The sequence below is a fragment of the Telopea speciosissima genome, chromosome 5 (assembly GCF_018873765.1).
Source record: "Telopea speciosissima isolate NSW1024214 ecotype Mountain lineage chromosome 5, Tspe_v1, whole genome shotgun sequence".
Taxonomy (NCBI): Eukaryota; Viridiplantae; Streptophyta; class Magnoliopsida; order Proteales; family Proteaceae; genus Telopea; species Telopea speciosissima.
In genome coordinates, this window is record NC_057920.1 from 63,566,430 (window position 1) to 63,584,648 (window position 18,219).

The following is an 18,219-nucleotide window of genomic DNA, read 5'->3' on the forward strand; positions in this document are numbered from 1 at the left end:
ACCAGAAATCCCAAAGCAACTATCGGTGTTCCTCCGAGATTAGTTCGAGCCACAGTTACTACTTACTACCAGCCATTAAATAGTAAAGGATCATCGGAGGGGTTTTCTCACCGGCGAACCAGATCCGATTTCCAGCCACCGGTTGCCGACTTACTTGGACAGCGTTCCAGTGCTGTTCAACTCCAATTCTTACCCTCACGAAACCTCATGACGGACTCCTCTCTCTCGCTCTCTCCATCAGAGCCCCAAGAAGATGGGTTCTTATATCCACCTAGCCGCCTCAACAGAGACTGTTTTTAATTCGCATCTAAGCAGGTAACAATGGATAATGGATAACAATAAGAGTTACTGGAACTCAAGAACATAGTATTTAGTTAAAGTTTCATGGTATGCTTCTCTGTATCCATTTTGTTTCTTTTGATTTTCTTCAGATTTCATGGAATCGAAGTGAAGTGTTGTTTTAGAAGTGCGTAAGTGTGTATGTGCGCTAGCGAGGGATGGTTGAAAGGGAGATGAGTCGTCTGCGTCTGCTCAAGAAGGAAGACGAAGATGATCGTCACAAAGGGGAGAAATCCGAAAATGGGACAACATCGGGTTAGGGCAGTGGTAGTGTCGGGTTCTCCCAAGAGTAGGGTTTTTTTAATCTGAAAATTGAGTTTTTTTATTTTAACCATTAGATGAGAATATGACAGATGTCAGCTTTCAGTGCCTCATTGGATACTCATTGGGAGATCTCTGCAGGGAGTGGAGCCGAGTCCATGCGCGCAAACGTACTCTGCCCTAAAAATCATTCCATTTTTTCTTTTGAATGAAAAGAATTCTCATTTTATTCCCTGTGAAGTGAATTGAAATCCTTCGAACCACCATCTCTGCAAATCATCTGTTGCATGCACACACACAGAGAGAGAGAGAGAGGTTAGCGCAAGTATTGGTTCAAAAGACGCTGTTGATTCGAACGAAGAATTAATAGGTAACCCTTATAGTAGTTCGACTTCTACAAGGAGAGTAAGCCGATCGCTGGTTGGAGAGTTCGAATGAGACTCGGCAAAAGACTGCGACTTTGACTCTCGGTGGAAAGCTGCAAACCAGCAGGTAGAGCATCTGATTGAGGTTGATCTCAATCCCATCAAGGAAGGAAAGGTTTCAAGGATGCACAGGCTAAAGGATATTATTCACGGTATCAGTGGGAGGAGATTAATGCCACACAGACTACCTTTCATGTCTGGGTCATTTTTATGGGTTTTGCCTCAGAAACAGCGTTATGGAATTTCTGAATTGGTTGGAGAGGTAGCAAAACCTTGGAAGGAGAGACACTCTCTTCTAATATTTCGTGGATGGTCCTCATCGGCCAATTTGGTTGATGATAGTGTTGGTGCTATTAAAGCAGAAAAAGTCAAGAAGCGTGTTTCCAAAAAATCAGTGGTGGAATTCAGCAAAGTTGATGCGGAGCTGCTTCCAACAGTAATCCTTGTTGGGCGTCCAAATGTAGGCAAGTCTGCACTTTTTAACCGTTTTATCCGGAGGAGAGAAGCTCTTGTGTACAACACTCCTAATGACCATGTTACAAGGGACATACGTGAAGGCATTGCAAAATTGGGAGATTTGCGGTTCAAGGTATTGGATTCAGCTGGCTTAGAAATGGCAGCATCTTCAGGAAGTATTCTTGACAGAACTGCAGAATTGACAGCAAATGTGCTATCGAGGTCTCATTTTGCAATCTTCTTAATCGATGTGAGAGATGGGCTACAACCACTAGATTCTGAGGTTGGAAAGTGGTTGCGCAGGCATGCACCTGGAATCAGTACAATTTTAGTGATGAACAAATCTGAGTCCTTTGATGATCAACTTGGGTTTCTCACTGCAGCAGCTGGGGAAGCCTACAAATTAGGATACGGTGACCCTATTCCAATATCTGCTGAGACTGGACTGGGCATGGCAGAACTCTATGAAGCTCTTAGGCGTCTGCTTGAGGGCTACATGCTTCCTATTTTAAGTAACAGTCAGGACAATATCTCCGTTGAGGGCAAGGACTCAAAGTTACCTTTGCAGTTGGCAATTGTAGGACGACCTAATGTTGGCAAGTCGACACTGTTGAATGCACTATTACAACAAAATCGTGTTCTGACTGGGCCAGAAGCTGGCTTGACAAGAGACTCAGTTAGAGCTCATTTTCAATTTCAAGAGAGGACTATATATTTGGTTGACACTGCAGGTTGGTTGCAAAGGACAAAGCGTGAGAATGGACCTGCCTCCTTGAGCATTATGCAGTCAAGAAAAAGTCTTATTCGGGCTCATGTGGTTGCTTTGGTGCTTGATGCAGAGGAGGTTGCAAAATCACGAAGTAGCATGAAGCACGCTGAAGTAGTTATAGCAAGGCGAGCAATTGAGGAAGGTCGAGGTCTGGTTGTGATTGTGAACAAGATGGATCTTCTCAGGGGCAATCAAAATTCCAAGTTATATGAAAAGGTCATAAATGCTGTTCCAGAAGAAATTCAAACACTCATACCACAGGTGACGGGTATACCTGTCGTCTTTGTTTCAGCTCTGGAGGGAAGGGGTCGTATAGCAGTCATGCATCAAGTTGTCAGTACATATGAAAAATGGTGCTTAAGATTGTCAACGGCATGTCTTAACCGTTGGCTGCATAAGGTTATGAGACGGCATTCATGGAAAGATCAAGCTGCACAACCCAAGATCAAGTACTTCACACAAGTGAAGGCTCGCCCGCCTACCTTTGTTGCCTTCTTGATTGGAAAGAGACAGCTTACAGATACAGATATTAGGTTCTTAACCAAGTCTTTGAAGGAAGATTTTGACATGGGTGGGATACCCATCAGGATCATGCAGCGAGCTATCCCAAGGAAAGTGAGAAACTCTGGTGGTAAGAACAGCCAATCCATTGGGAGGAGGACCGAGAGAAAACTATCTGATAAGAGGAGTATACCCGCTTGACAGTATATGCCTGCCTTGTCTTTGTAGGGAAGAAGTTGGTAGATGGCCATTTTGAGTACTGACTGACCAGCACCATACCTGCCATATTGCAGCTAGGGCAGCACCTATATTTGTTGATGGGTTGGCTAAAGGACTAAGCCGTGTGGCAGTAAAGCTTTGAAGATGGTAGAAAGGTCAAAATAGTTTGGAAAGTATTAACTATTTTAAATACAAGGGGATACTAAAGTACATGGGGGCCATAAGTTGAGATGGTCATAAATTTTCATCTGGCCAATCCAGAGGTTAACCTATCAGATCTTTCACAAGGCGCACCAAATCGAGCTGATTATCTAAAAAGAGCTGGCTGTTTTAGGTTGAAAGAGTTGTAGCAGAAAATAAAGTTCTAATTGCACTACCATCCCCAGGTTGCTTCTCTCCGCTGATTATTTAAAGAGAGCTGACTGTTTTAGGGCGAAAAGGCACCCAGCAGTGCCAAAGGCGTTTGATCATGTGTAACTCCTACTTAGTTCATCTTTTTTCTTGCTTCAAGATTAACCCAGAATGCCCATGTCAACAGACCCACCATGTCCTAATGTGGTTATAATCTAAAAAGAGCTGATGCACCCCAGCAGTGCCAAAGGCATTTGATCATATGTAACTCCTACACTAGCTATGCAAGTTAATAAACAAAGATTAATTTGAAAAAAAAAAAAAAACACTCCTCTTCCCATTACTCATATTGGGTCATTTACCGTACCTCTTTCTTCTTCTTATCGATCTTTGATTCTCAAAAATCCTTTTTTTTGTTTTGGGCTGGGTCAGGATGTTGCAGAATCGTGTCGCAGGAAGAAAGGAGACCATTTTTTAAACCAGGTAAAGTTAAAGTGTGTTTACAATATATGTTTCTATGTTATATGGGGCATCATTATTCGTGTAGCTCAACTCATAGTCAATATGGTTTTGAAGTTCCCATTAAGGGTTTGTGGTGTTTTAGTGATGGGCCTTTTTTCTGTTGGTTTTGGAGGACTATGGTTCAGCTTATAGTCAATCTGGTTTTCTACTTCATTTGGTTTTCTCTTATGGTGGATTGATGGATTGAATAGAACAAATAATGAAACTTCTGATGGGTTCTCTGAAGCTACTTTCATTCCTTAAGTTTTCTTGTTCTGTTTATTGAATGATACTCTAGTTCAAAACTTATGACCCGTGGAAACTCTGTTCGATTGGCATCGAAGTAATATATGGTGAGTTATTGCAAGTCAAATGATTTCATGTTCGAATAAGTACATGACAGATTTATTAATACAACCTAATATTATCCTTCCAAGCCCAAAATCCACTTTTTTTTTGGGACTATGTTTGACTCAAGTACGTCAGTACTACATAGCTGGACAGTTGAAGCTTACATGTCTGCCGTTCCGTGGAGAACTATAAACCACCCTTTGTGATGATCCTTCAAGTCACATCCATACCCTGTACACATGACAAATTCACCATCTTGTTGAACACATAGTGCATATAGTAATGACTGTGTTGGTTGTCATTGTTGTCAACACAATGCATGTGTTGCTGTTGTCAACACAGTGCATCTTGGTGTAGTACAGTGATAGTAGCAGTGTATAGTGGCAGTCCAGGGCAGTTACAGAGGTCAATAGTACAATCATCATTTTGGATGAGTTGGTGGACTTCTGGCAATGCAGGCAGTGATTGGACAGTGTTCCAAGCAGCCCCAATAGTTCTTACATTGTTCATAGTGGCAGTAACAGAGTTACAGGGGTCTGGCAGTGTACACAGAGGTCCCACAGTGATTGGGAGTCATCAAGGGGTAGTTTCGTCATTTTTAGGCATAGACAACATTATAAGGGCATTTCTATAATTTTACATAGTATAGATGGCCTAGACAGGTGACAATCAGCATCCAGGGAAATTTTGATGATTATGTCAATCATAGGTTTGTGGAGTGTCGACACAGTTCACAGGGGTATTTTGGACATTTGATAGTGATGTGACATGTTGGCAGTGATGCAGGAGTATCCAGACCTATATGGCAGCATAGGGCACCTTATTACATGGTTGCTCAGTGTTTGTCAGCCTTGGACAGCTTCGGGTGAAGGCTAGATGCCTCCGGAATGATGATTTCATAGGATTACGCACTGGTAGAGGGTTCGCCGGCATTTTCGGAGGGTCAAATGGCAGATCTGGGCAGAGCATCCTACATGATAAACATAGAGCATCAAGTCTTTCCAACGCAACTGGAAAAGTGGAAACACATCGTTTCGATGCCGAATGATAAGGATATTGCTGTTTCCGTGCAGTCGCGCAGATTAGAAGCAAATCTGATGAGTTTTGGGGGATTTTGTGATACATAAATGCAAGGTTGCATCATTGGCATGTACCTTAAGATCACAGAACATCATGTGTTCCGAGCATAAAGGGATAGAATTCAACGGAAGGCATTTTTTAAGCTTTTGTGTGTTTGGTTATGGACGAAAGAGATCTGGATCATTATATTCCCAGCCTATAGAGAGAAAAAAAGGCATAAAAGCAGCCACAATGAAATATATCAGCCATACCAAAGTAGTGTAGGCAACAACTAGTGGTTAAAATTGGGCTATACAAGAAAATGAACAAAAATTTTGAATTCATAAAATAAGAAGGAAAAAAAGAAAACTTTAGGAATGTCCAAATTACTGCCTGGAGCATCTCACCTACTACTTTTATATAGACTCTAAAATTTAAACTAACTTGAAATTTCTATTTGATTTTGCTTGACTGTTACTTGATTTCTGATACAGTTAGGAACTCCTACAGCTCCCAAATATGTGGGCAGCATTTGTGCTATTAATAGAAATACTGAACAAAACAATATGATTCTGCACATCTTGGTTAATATAGAATAATGTTCCCATGCTTCAAGTCCACCTTCCCTGCTTATGCATTTGCCATTGCACCACTGAATTCTAATCGCTGATGACTAGTAAAGCCTAACAAAAGCCAGAAATGGGCTGTAGTCAGGATAATTTGGGGAAATTTTTTACTTGGATCATTATCCTTTACTTCCCTGAAATGAATGTCGGATCTCATGGTACCATGACTATGTTGGGCCTTTGCACTTACTTCCTTTAATAGGGAAAGCTCATAATTGAGAGCCTTCAGTTTAGTGGTCGATTTTTGGCTGTAGATGTTCCGGTGTCACTAAATCTAGGTGATGCAGAAGCCAAGCTATTAGGCAAGAAATATTCTAGGAAGACACATGGGAGAAGGGCTGGTTCACTTCACCAATTGGTGGACCAACCCCATGGGCCATAGGGCCAACCCAATAGGGATGGGAGTTGCTGGGTCTCTCAAATCCAAATCGTGGGGGGCATAAGTGTCAATTCTATTGACACAATTTTTTACTTAAGTGCTGGCCGATTTCTTTCTTTTGTGGGGACCATCTGAAGATTCCAGCTATCACTTGGATTTTATATTATTTCAGTCCTAGATTAGTATTTTGCAAGTAGTTTCTAAATTTGTAAGTTTCTATTTTCTTAAGGAGCAAGTCATGCCCTCTTTTATATTATAAAGGCTGTTCTCAGCCTCCACCACTATTTAGTTGATGAATGAAATTTCTGCTTGAGTGCAATGAATATTCTCATGTCCAATTGGTTGTGACTTGAAGGGCTGAAGGAGCCTGGCTGAGAGAGCCTAATCCAACTATCCCCCCTACATTCTAATTCTCTCCATCTCCAATCGAGATTCCCTTGTGCTGTTACTGTTGCTGGATTACTTCAAGTACTGGAGTTCCTTTTGGAAGGCTGCAACCACACCAACCTCCAAGGCTGCTGCTGCTACTGTTTCCCCCGTTCGAGTGCAGGCTGCTGTTGTTTCTGGACTGGGATTTCTGCTGCAACTTCAGAGTGTGATAACTCCTTATACCTCCATCAAACCCTGCTGAAACACCTAGATCGATATTTGTCAGGGTTTTGAGAAAACCCTGAGTTGGTGAAAAAAATTCGATCTAGTAGGTCTTCAAATCTGTTGGAGATAGGAACTGATCCAAAGAAGTAAACACTGCCGCAGTTCTCGAGTCTTCAATGAGGTAGATTGGTTCCTTGGAAAGGAGTGGAAGCAATCAAAAAAAAAACTGAAGCATCAACTATCGCAGGCAGCAACTGGAGTTGGAACTTGTCCCTGTCGATCAAAAAACCTTATCATAGGATGAGGTAAAAGAGGGCAGCAACTGGATCTGTCGATCACCTCATCAGTGCTGCCCTAGTGGGATAATGATGGAGAGAGAAGATCAAAACAGAAGAGGAGGGTGGGAAGAAGAGATCGAGAGTGAAAGGGAGAAAGAGGAAATCGAGAATGGAAGAAAATTCCTAATTCAAATCTGCTCTGATGCCATGTTGAGAGATTAGAATTAGGAAAGGCTAATGCTTGGATATCTAAGACTGACCCCAAGCTCTATATTTATAATAATCCAAAACATTACATGGACAGAATTGCCCTTACATACTAGAATGAATAATAAAGAGCAATAAAGAGGTAAAAAGTCCAGAATACCCCCATGGTATTCTGGTGTACATAATTCAACAAGTTGTTCTTTGGAATTAAATGTAGTTAGAAAAGTTCAGTTGGCATAGGTGACTATATATTCAAGTACTCCCCTGTTCTACTCCCTCCGTAGAACCCCACATAAAAGGAACCATGTTCCATGGGGTTCTCTGGCATAACCCTAGAGAGCGCTAGAAGCCTAGAACATAGCAATATATTGTGAGATTCTTTAGCCCATTTCCTACACCCCAGAACTCTGTTAAAAGGACGATTTTATCAACTTTTCTCTTAGGGATTGTGATAAACCCAGAATCAGTAACCAGTACCTGCAAGTAGTGAGAGAAAAGAGAGGAGAGTTGAAGAAGAGAAGAATAAGACTACAAGGAGAAGAGCAGCCAATAGATATAGCTATAGCTGCTTCCTTCCATCATGTATATATATACACTATAACAACCAGTTGCAAAGCATAGTCATTATGGAAATAGAAATCCTAGTATCTGTGTCTAACTCTAACTTAGGGAATAAAACACTAGACTAACTAAGAAGGTAAAAGAAAGGAAACTAAAGATATAAACCATATATCTCGCAGAGGCTCCAGCTTGGAACAACAAGAACAGATATAAAAGCTGCATCAGCCTTGAGCATAAACAATAGTATTAGACACCAGTGAGCATATGGAGAACTATATTTAGGTAGTAGTATCAACTCAAGCACATCAATCATGAGCAACTTCAGTAGATAATAATCTTCATGTCGAATAGACCCAATTAGTAATGAGAAAAATAGGCGATAGTGAACACTAATCGCATTCTATAATATCATAATAGTGACAACAATATCTAAGTCACTTCTCAAAGAAGGCAAGTAGTAATCTTTCGAGCGAAAGCGAAAGATAAAAATGATGCATCCAACAGCTACATCATAAGCGGCAGGTAGTAGGTAGTAATCTTCCCAAAGAAAGATAAAAGTGCAGCATCCAACAGCTACATCATAAGTCCCTCCCACTGTAGGGAAGTAGTAAGTAGTAACCTGCTCAAACAAAGATAGATTAAAATGCAACTTCAATGGCTACACATAAGCCCTTCTCAAGGAAGGCACTTCAACAGCCCGAAACACAGGTCTCAAATAAAAAATTCAACTGATAAATAGGTAGTATAGGTTATTGCAAACCAAGTAGCAACATCAGGTTGTTGGGGACCAGACAACATCAGGTTGCTGTGAACCAAATAACTCAACATCAGGTTGTTATAGACCTAATAAATATGTATTGTTTCTGAATATCATCTTTACTGATAAAATTGTTGTTGAGGACACGAGTAAATAAGTAATTGTAATCTCTAACTAATGACTTGAGCAGATAAGAATCACCGAACTAATAGATAATAATCAGCATCGTGAAGGATGAGTGTCACAATAAATCTCATAATCAAGAGCAGCTGCAAATAATCTCCAGTAAAAAATCTCCAATCTCCACTAATAGTTGCAAATAATTTCCATGCAAGTACCAATCATCAAAAAAATAGAATATCCCAAACTGATGTGTCTGAGGGCCCGCCAAAGCAATAACATGGCAAAGATATAAGCCCAATGGCAATTTCATAAATTTTGACCACTCTAATGGGACCCCCCAAGCAAAATAAGAATTAAATCAAGAGCTTAGTGGCAAAACAGTAAATACAGCAAAAGGGCTGATGGCAGAATTTCCATGTTGGAAAAGGGATGGTATGGTTGTAAATTTGTAATTTAGTTGAAATCCACTTTTAAAACCCAATCCAAGCTAAAGGGTAAACTTGGAAGCAAAATAAAAGTTGGGATATGAATTGATTACAAATAAAGAGAGTGGTAAATATGGAAACTTAAGACAATAGTAATAATGACCTAGCAGGGAAGGCTAAAATACGATAGGTGTCTTCAAAATAGACAAAAGGGATATTTTTTATAGTGAAACAACCAAAAAAAAAGAGGATAGGATGGAACTAATTTAGTAAGAGGGGGTAATAATTATGGGATTGATGAAGATAAAGGTAAAGACAACCCATGATTTAAGGAAAACAACCCACAGTTGTCTTCAACCTTGCAATCGAAAACCAGTGACGGTAAACAACAGTAATCCGAGAAGATACCAATAATCGCAAATATCTTCAAAATCGAGAAGATCGAGTAATAGCGGAATCGATTCAAATAAATACCAATCGAGAACTAGCAAACCAATTTCAACTCTTCAACTCCCGAGCAACAATTGATAACTCCAGCAACAATCGATATCATCACGATTTGGGGATAACTGTTATTGGTGAAGCCTGATCTCAACTTAATCCAAGAAGTACTAGTGATTATTCCCAAATATTGGCCCCCGACCTGAACTTTTGGGGAATCATTTATACTAGGGGCAACTTTGTACTTTTGGGGCTTAGGGTTTCTCTATATGTACTGCACGAGACACTATATATAGGGGTTTAGGGCATGTATCATCATCATCATCGAAATAGTGGAAACTCAACTTATTGCTCGGCCGTGGACGTTGCCTACCTGGGTGAATCACGTAAATCTGTGTTTTCTGCGTGTGTGATCTACGTTTTTCTTTCGCAAATCACTGTTCCGCTGTGTTGTTAATTCCTACCATTAACTTAATGAAACAGAAAACGCCAGTCCTAGGATTTGCAAATAAGAGCAGCGGCAAACAAGATAGCAGAAAATTGAATCACTTTCAGCAACCAGAAATCAGCAGTAGCAGTAATCAGTAATCAACAGCAACGGAGAATCAAACCCTTCGTCTTCAACCAAGAATCCAGAAATCAGCAGTAGCAGTAGAGGCAGCTTGGCAGAAATAGAGCTCCAGCAATAGAGGAATTGATCAGCAGTAGCAGGTATGATATTCTTCCACAATCTTTATCGAAACCATACGAAACCCTACTTCTTCTATGAACTAGGGTTTCTTTCTTCAAATAAAAAAACCCCAAAACAACTCTCAAGACTGCAATTGCGGAGAGAATCAGGTACTTGGTTACTGCTCTGATACCATGTAATAAACCCAGATTCAGTAACCAGTACCTGCAAGTGGTGAGAGAAAAGAGAAAAGAGAAGAGAGAGGAGAGTTTTAGAAGAGAAGAATAAGACTGCAAGGAGAAGAGCAGCCGATAGATATAGCTGCCTCTCTCCATCGTGTATATATACTAAAACAACCACTTACAAAGCATAGTCATTATAGAAATAGAAATCCTAGTATCCTTGTCCAACTCTAACTTAGGGAATAAAACACTAGACTAGCTAGGAAGGTAAAAGAAAGAAAAATAAAGATATAAACCAACTATATCTCGTTGGGACAAACCCCAAATCGTGTCACATATCTTGACAGGGATGATGCATGGTGCTAGTGATTCTTGTGGAATTCTAGGTTTTTAAGTTCTCTAGTACCAATATGTGCATATGCAAGGTATTCTTCTGTGCTTAATTCTTCTACGCCTTTTATTCCTGGATTTTGATACTTGATCTTCTAATGATACAACTGTCAGATGCAACAACTAGTTTTTCTTTAGAAGCAAAACCTTATGTAAATCAGTATTGCCTTGGAAATATGATTGGTCATAGCTATAACTGCAATGCTGTTGCCCTAATGGCCTATCAAACTCAAGGAATTCAATGGATCTAGTTATGCTGGCTTACCTCAACTCAGGATGCCATAATAGTTTTCTTTTGACATGCACTGATGCTATAATGCATGACGACAACCTTGCGATTTCTACTCATTAGTTTTTGTAATTGTAAAGAAGCTTTTGAATAGGGAATTCTTTCATTCTCTCCTTTTTACTATGATAGTTCTTAGTCACTAGCCTTTGTGCTTGTATAGAAGCTTTTGAATATGAAATTCTCTCACTTATTATGGATTCATTTGTTTACTAAATTCAAGATTCAAATAATAGTTGATTGCCTTTTTGGGTTTATATTTGCTTTTAAGGGTAAACAGTTTATTGTGCATTTACTTTGAGATAGATTCGTGCAATCATGTTTTCCTTCTTTTTCTTCTTGGTAGTAAATAATGATTAAGAGGCAGACTTACAGTTATTGCAGGTGTGGAAAATGGCTACCAATACTGATGGGTGCACTAGTTCTAGTGGGACAACTCCAGGTATGACCTCTTACGTATGTTATAGTCATACAATTTATAAGTTGCATGATGATTTACGTTGGATTTTGGATGTAGGCCGAAGTATTAAGAAACGAGGTCGTTCTAGAGGCTTCAAAACATCATCAATGCCCATTGGTCAGCGCATAAAAGTGGAAATCAATGAGCAAGGGCAGGGCGTTAGTGAAGAGGCATCACAACTACTGACTTGGACGGGCACCATAGTAACGAATCCTAAGATGTTACCATGTAATTCTGCAGACTGGAGGAAAGTACCAACCCATTACAAGGATGATGCATGGCACAAAGTGCAGGTTTGATGAGTTTCCCTCTTTAACAATCAGATTTCATACATGTAAGCTGCACAACGAAGTGGTTAATGGGATAAGAGTGGTTTACATTTCTGCAGAGCTTTGGTCTCAGTATACTTTACCCATTTTAGATTACTTTTGGATAAATCGGGAAGTTCAGTATTTTGTAGCTGCTCCTAGTTTTTCCTTCCTCCATTCTGTTATATGTAATCTGTATTTTTTTCAGCTGTATCTGGTTATGAGCTTTTTTCATAGCAGGTCCAGATCCTTTGTAATGGAAGGGTAACAAAACTGGAAGACCTCTCACCCCTAACAGGGCATGCCAGTTTACTAACTGAACTGACCCTAGCATCCCTAATGCATCCTTTGTGATGGAAGGGTGACAAACCTGAACACCCCCCAACAGGGCACGCCAGTTTACTAACTGAACTGCCCGGCATTTCTAAATGTATCCTCATGTATTTTTGGTGGGGATGCCAACCAAAAGTGACCTCTTATATTTGGAACAGGACAGGTTACCAACCCCTGCCTGCTAAATGTTTTCTATTATTTTTTTTTCTTGATTTACTGATAAATTGCTGTATTTCAATTTTGGATATCATCTGGTGAATGTGGATAAACTATTATGAAAATCCTCCTCTAGTACAATCTCTGAAAACAGCCTCTCTGCAAAAGCAGGGGTAGGGTTGCGTACATTATGACCCTCCCCAGACCCCGCAATGGCAGGAGCCTTGTGCACAGGGTATGCCCTTTTTTTATCCTCAAGTACAATCTCTTCTCCAGATAAGTTGGGAAAAAATAAAAAGCAACAAGTGAAGTTCTTTAAATTCAGACAATCAGTCAATGAAATCTGAGGTAATGTACATCTTTGTTATCTGAATATGTGGGTGAATGTAAATTGTGTGCAATCAAAATGTCTATGTTCGTCTAATTATCCCTTAAATGAAACTAAACTTCGATTCACACGATATACTAATTTTTCTTAGATGATCAGATATCTCATATCTATGTTACATCGTTTTGCTCTGTTTTTGTTTTATGGTGTCAAGGATCAGAAATTTTCTGGAGAACACCTGGGATAAAGATTAGCTGATCCTATCAAACTTTTAATAGGGACCTACTGGTTCGTCCAGTCCTTCAAGTGGATTAGGAAAATCCATCCAGAACCTGTTCAGATCCTCCGGTTCCAATCTCTTAAACCTTGTTAGGTGTCTTAGTAGATTGTTTTCGATCCTTGCCTGTAAAACCAACAATTTGTTGAACTTGCTATCCTTATGTTACTTATTCCTTTTCTTGATCCTTCTGTTAATTTTGTTTTGAGCTAATCTAATCTCACTACCTTCTTACGTGGAGAAATAGATAATTCTCATTGTGTTTATGGGTGTGTGTGTTTGTCGGAGGCAGCTGCTTGACGATTTTGTGGATAACTTGTCTTGCAATTAATTACAGATGAAATTTGCAGACAAGTTGAGTGAACTGCGTGAAGAGTCACAGAGTGACAAGGCAGTTCATGATTATATATTCACTCAAGTAATGGGAAATGATACCCATGGCCGGGTGCGCATGTATGGAGTTGGCGTAAGCCCAAAAGATCTCAAGGAGCCAGCAAGAAGTTGTGCCCAAGGTGATGAGGTAACCATATGTGCAATGAACTTTAATGATACATGGTTACAATTTGATGAAATCTTTTATATCTGACATCCTAAATCATGTGAATCTACAGGCATGATACTAGATACTCATCTAATTGAAATTGTAAGATGCCAAAGGTGATTTTTATAATAATTTTAATGTCTTATTGTCATTGTACTAGAGAAGCATAATATGTATGTGTTTTAACTTATATCTGATTTTTTATTGTCTTTAAACAGATTTTGGTACATATATGAAGGAGCAGTGGAGGAGTGTAGTTGGTGACCTATACAATCTATATTTTGTTTCTTTTATTTTTTTGGAAACCTCCTCCTTGGGCAAGACATTGAAATATTTATACATGATGTTTGGAGACAGCAGTGATATTCCTTGGATTAGTTTGTTTTGTTTCTTTTTTGGAAACCACCTTCTTGGGCAAGATACTGAAGTATTTATACATGATGTTTGGAGACAGCAGTGTTATTCCTTTGGATATGTTTGTGTTAGTCTCAGTTTCCTTTGATATCCTTGAAGCATCTGAACATGCTTTTGCTGTTTCGATCAGTTCCGCAAGGACTGGCATTGGCCATGTTGAAGATGTGAAGTGTTATTTCAATGGCATCGGTGACAGAAGCTTTTGGCTTCTGCGGCCTCTAGTTTCCAAACTATCTCCAACTCTACATTATTATCCTCTTAACAATTTTTAGAGTATATCAGTACTTGAAATTCCACTCTTGTTGAGTGAAAAACAAATGATCCTCATGCAGTCAAGGATGTTCAGTTGGACCTATTAGGCTTTGGTATGCTTTATTTTGGCACATTGGTTGGGTTTTATGGGTCTTGGACATATTATTTTTTCATTTAATTAATGTAATTGGTCTCTTTTATAAGTCCAAAAATTGGGATTTAAAGGATTAAGTAAATGATTAAGGTTTGGTAGGTCCCTTGATGTCGTTAATTGGTCAGGAGACTAGTTGTTAGCATGGGTTAGTTTATGAGATCTAAAATTCTAGAGTTCTTAGTTATTCCATAGTTCTAATTATTAGGCAGCATAGTATAGTAAGTTTATGATGAGTTTGGTTAATGGATTGATTTATTTGCTTTCGCTCCCTCCCCCCGATTTGGTAAATGGATTCGCTCTCTCTCCCTCCATGTTGGAGATTTCTCTTTTTGCTCTTCTTTCTCTTCTTTCCTCCACGTTTTCCTCTCTTTCCTTTTTTCTCCCTTGCTTTTTTTCCCATTTATATCCACATTTTTATCTCATATTTTCTGTCCAGTATTTGTTTTATCGATGACTTAAAAATTTATTTATCTTCTGATTTTCTTCCGTATATCTCAGGTCGATCTATCCACCATGATCCAATAGATCTTCTGCCCTGCTCTTTGATTAAGCTCAACATTAGATCTCTTAATTGGACCCATTTGATTGGTTGTTCGATCTCAGACTTCATTACTTATACATCATTTTGCAACTTTGTAATCACTCCATGTCTGATAAGATCAGAAACTGAAGGGTTGTTTGGCCATCTGCATCTGTTGAGTTCACATCAACTCCATGTTTGATAAGATTAGAAACAGTCTATTTTCCACTTTTTGTAGCTTCCAGGATTCCTATTTCCCTTCCTTGAATTAGTGAATCTCCATGTGGGGACTCTTAGACCAGGCACAGTGATGGAGCCAATTTTCAAAATTTAAATCGTGGCGCTATTTTGGGAAGCAAAGGTGCTGGGATTGTGATACCCCTTAATAACAGTGGAGCAAAATCTGTGGAGACTTCCAAAACTGCCATATCTTTGGAGAAGAATGATGGTTTTTCAAAACACTTGCCTAATAATATCCCTAAGAATCTAGCTGGGAAAGGGAAGGAGATTGTACACACTAATGGTTTTGCTTTGTTGGAAGATATTACGGAGGAGGTAACATATGATCCTACGGAGCTAATGCTGGATGCTAACTCATGCAATATCTTATTGGGAAAAGATCTAGAAGATGACCAAAATACTAAGGACTCTTTAAACGAGGAAGATGAGGTAGGGGATGTATCACCTCTAGTAGTGGAGCTGATCCAAAGTCGTGGAAGGAAGGAGGACATAGCTATAACGGTTAGAGAAGATTTGGGAATTCCGGAAACTGCAAATCCTACCCATACTACAACTGGAGATTCCCCCATGCAAGTGCAATCATTGGTCAATAATGAGGACATTGAGAAGATTGGAGAGACATATGTTCATGAGGAGATGCAAGGTGGGTCGGATGGAGTGGATTCGGGCCTAAATATGGGTATGGGTTCTGCTTGCGTATCTGGGTCAGATGTGGGTGGGTCGGATTATGACCAATTTGATCATGAGGAGATGCAAGGTGGGTGGACTCAGGTGTTGGGTCGGAAAAATCGTGATGGCCGTAGGAATGCCCCTCGAGGTGGTCGTATGGGTGGCCGTATGGCAACTCCAGTTATTGGTAGAACTCGTCGTCAAAAGAAGGCAAAGCCTGGTGTTAAAGCGGTGGACACGGCAGTAGAACAACCCCTGGTTGAAAAGGAAACTTCATCTCCCTTTTCACCAGAGGAGGAGGCTCTTTTGGCTCGTGTGGCTTTTGATCGGCCTAGTGTATATGCTGAGATCCCCCGACGATCAAATAGGACAAGGACCCCCTCGGTGCGCCTCGCAGATCCCCTGTAGGCTTGTTTTATTATTTTTCTCGGGTAAGCGAGTGGCTTGAAGCCCTCGCCAATTTGGTTTAGGACTGAGTTCCCCCTTTTTTAAGCTTTAGCTTTCTTTGCCAGTATTCTGTCATAGGCTTGTTTGCCACCTTTTATATATTCAATAAAATCTCTCTTTTCTTAAAAAAAATAAAAATAAATAAATCTTCTTGATATTCAACTAGCCAATCTTGGTGGATTATTATCCCTTGATCCATGTGTAGGTCTGCAAACCCTGGCCTTTCCAGTCCCTTTAGTTTCTGGAACAAAATGGAATGTAGAACTGTTAGTTTTATAGTTTGTTCGACAATCATCTACCCCTCCAAACGCACACGCGCACTCACTTACAAATAGAGGGTTACCTGGAGAAGGTTGTTCATGATCATCTTTCCATCCTCCATATTTGCATGAATTATGTTAATCAATGAATTCCTGTTTAGCCTTAAGATCTGAGAAAGTGCAGTAGTGCGAACAATGAATGTCTGTGGCCAATAATATAAATCCACCGTCTCCCCAAACATTTCTCATGCACCTTCCTTTCCATAAACCTAAAAAAAGGGCATACCCCGTGCACAAGGCTCTCGCCACTATGAGATTGGGGAGGGTCGTAATATATGTAGCCTTACCTGCTTTCACAGAGAGGCTGTTTCCAAACTCATACCCGTGACTACTTAGTCACACTGGAGCAACCTTTACCGTTGCACCAAGGCCCACCCTCTCTTTTCCATAAACCTGCATAAGGATAAATCTTAAGTGTCTTCGCTTATGTTTGTTCTCTATAATGAACATAGCATTGACAAAGGCGATGCATACTTGGTCACGCCTATCAATATTTGCTATCAAATTATGCATGCTTGCTATGTGTATGCAATCTATATTTTTTTTCCTATTTTTGGAAACCTTGTACAAGGATGTCCTAGTTACAAATCACATCGTTTTTTTTTTTTTTTTTTTTTTTTTTTCAATGCATGCATTTGGTTGTAAAGTTTATTTTGCATTGAAATTAAAAACTCCCAATGTGTGCTTAAAGTTATGTAAGCAAATTACATATAGCCTTACAAGTAATTGGGGATAAAACCTAGTCCTACTAACCTCTTTTAGAGGCGGTAGAAAACCCCCGCTATAAACTAACTGTGAAAAGCTTTAGAAGCAATACATGCCCGCATCTTAAAAGTAATGGGTGATATCTTTAGCTGCGGTCAAGTACCTGCTTCAAAAAATAAGGTATTACTTTTTGCAATTTGGATCCTCTTCTGCCGCTTGCCCGTCCTGCCTGTGGCATGGGCATTATGACCACCCTACCAGGGCGATAGGGCAGTGGGGTAGAGTGGTCATTGTGCCCTTGCATGTGTGCGGAAACAGACAGGCAGGACGGGCAGGCTGCAGTAGAGGATCCAAATCCTACCTTTGGAGGCAGTTTCTTACCACCTCAAAAGAGTTTGAACATTTAGAAGTCGTTAAAATCGCCTCTAAATGCTCCTTATACATTACACTTCCTTGGTATTTAGCAACGGTAGGTAACTGCTTCCTAATAACCTTTAGCGTTGGTAGGTAACCACCGCTAAAGGATACCAACACGGACTCTTGTGTGATATGATATATAGAGGCGATAATGTGGTGGTGGTATGCCCCTATAGGCCTCTAAATCTAGTTACTGTATATCTCATTCTAAAGTAATTCCTATTGGTCTCTCCTTTCATATCCTAAAGGGGAGCAAAAGAAAAGAAAATAAAATAAAATAGTTACTGCCGTTAACCTTTAACTTATGGACTGAGTTTCCCTTCACCCACGGTCAATGTGATCCCAGTCACCATGGGGCAGGAGAAGGCATTACGAGGGTCTTTTGGAAAAAATTTTAAAACCCTATTAGGATTTGTGAACCCTAGGATGGTTGGTGAAGCGTCCTCTATAAGTGGAGGGAACTGTCCTTAACTTATAATCAGGAATGAGTGACACTCACGCATACTAAAAAGAAAAAAAACCTCATA

The 18,219-nt window shown here is 39.9% G+C and overlaps 1 protein-coding gene across 1 annotated transcript; it reads left to right on the plus strand.

The window, feature by feature from the left end:
• Window positions 1-497: 497 nt before the first annotated feature.
• Window positions 498-3,100, plus strand: LOC122663245 (GTPase Der). The gene is made up of 3 exons (XM_043858935.1): window positions 498-594; window positions 678-770; window positions 1,079-3,100. The coding sequence occupies exons 1-3, from the start codon at window positions 498-500 to the stop codon at window positions 2,950-2,952; spliced, it is 2,064 nt and encodes a 687-aa protein (XP_043714870.1). The 3' UTR covers window positions 2,953-3,100.
• The last annotated feature ends 15,119 nt before the right edge of the window (window positions 3,101-18,219 follow it).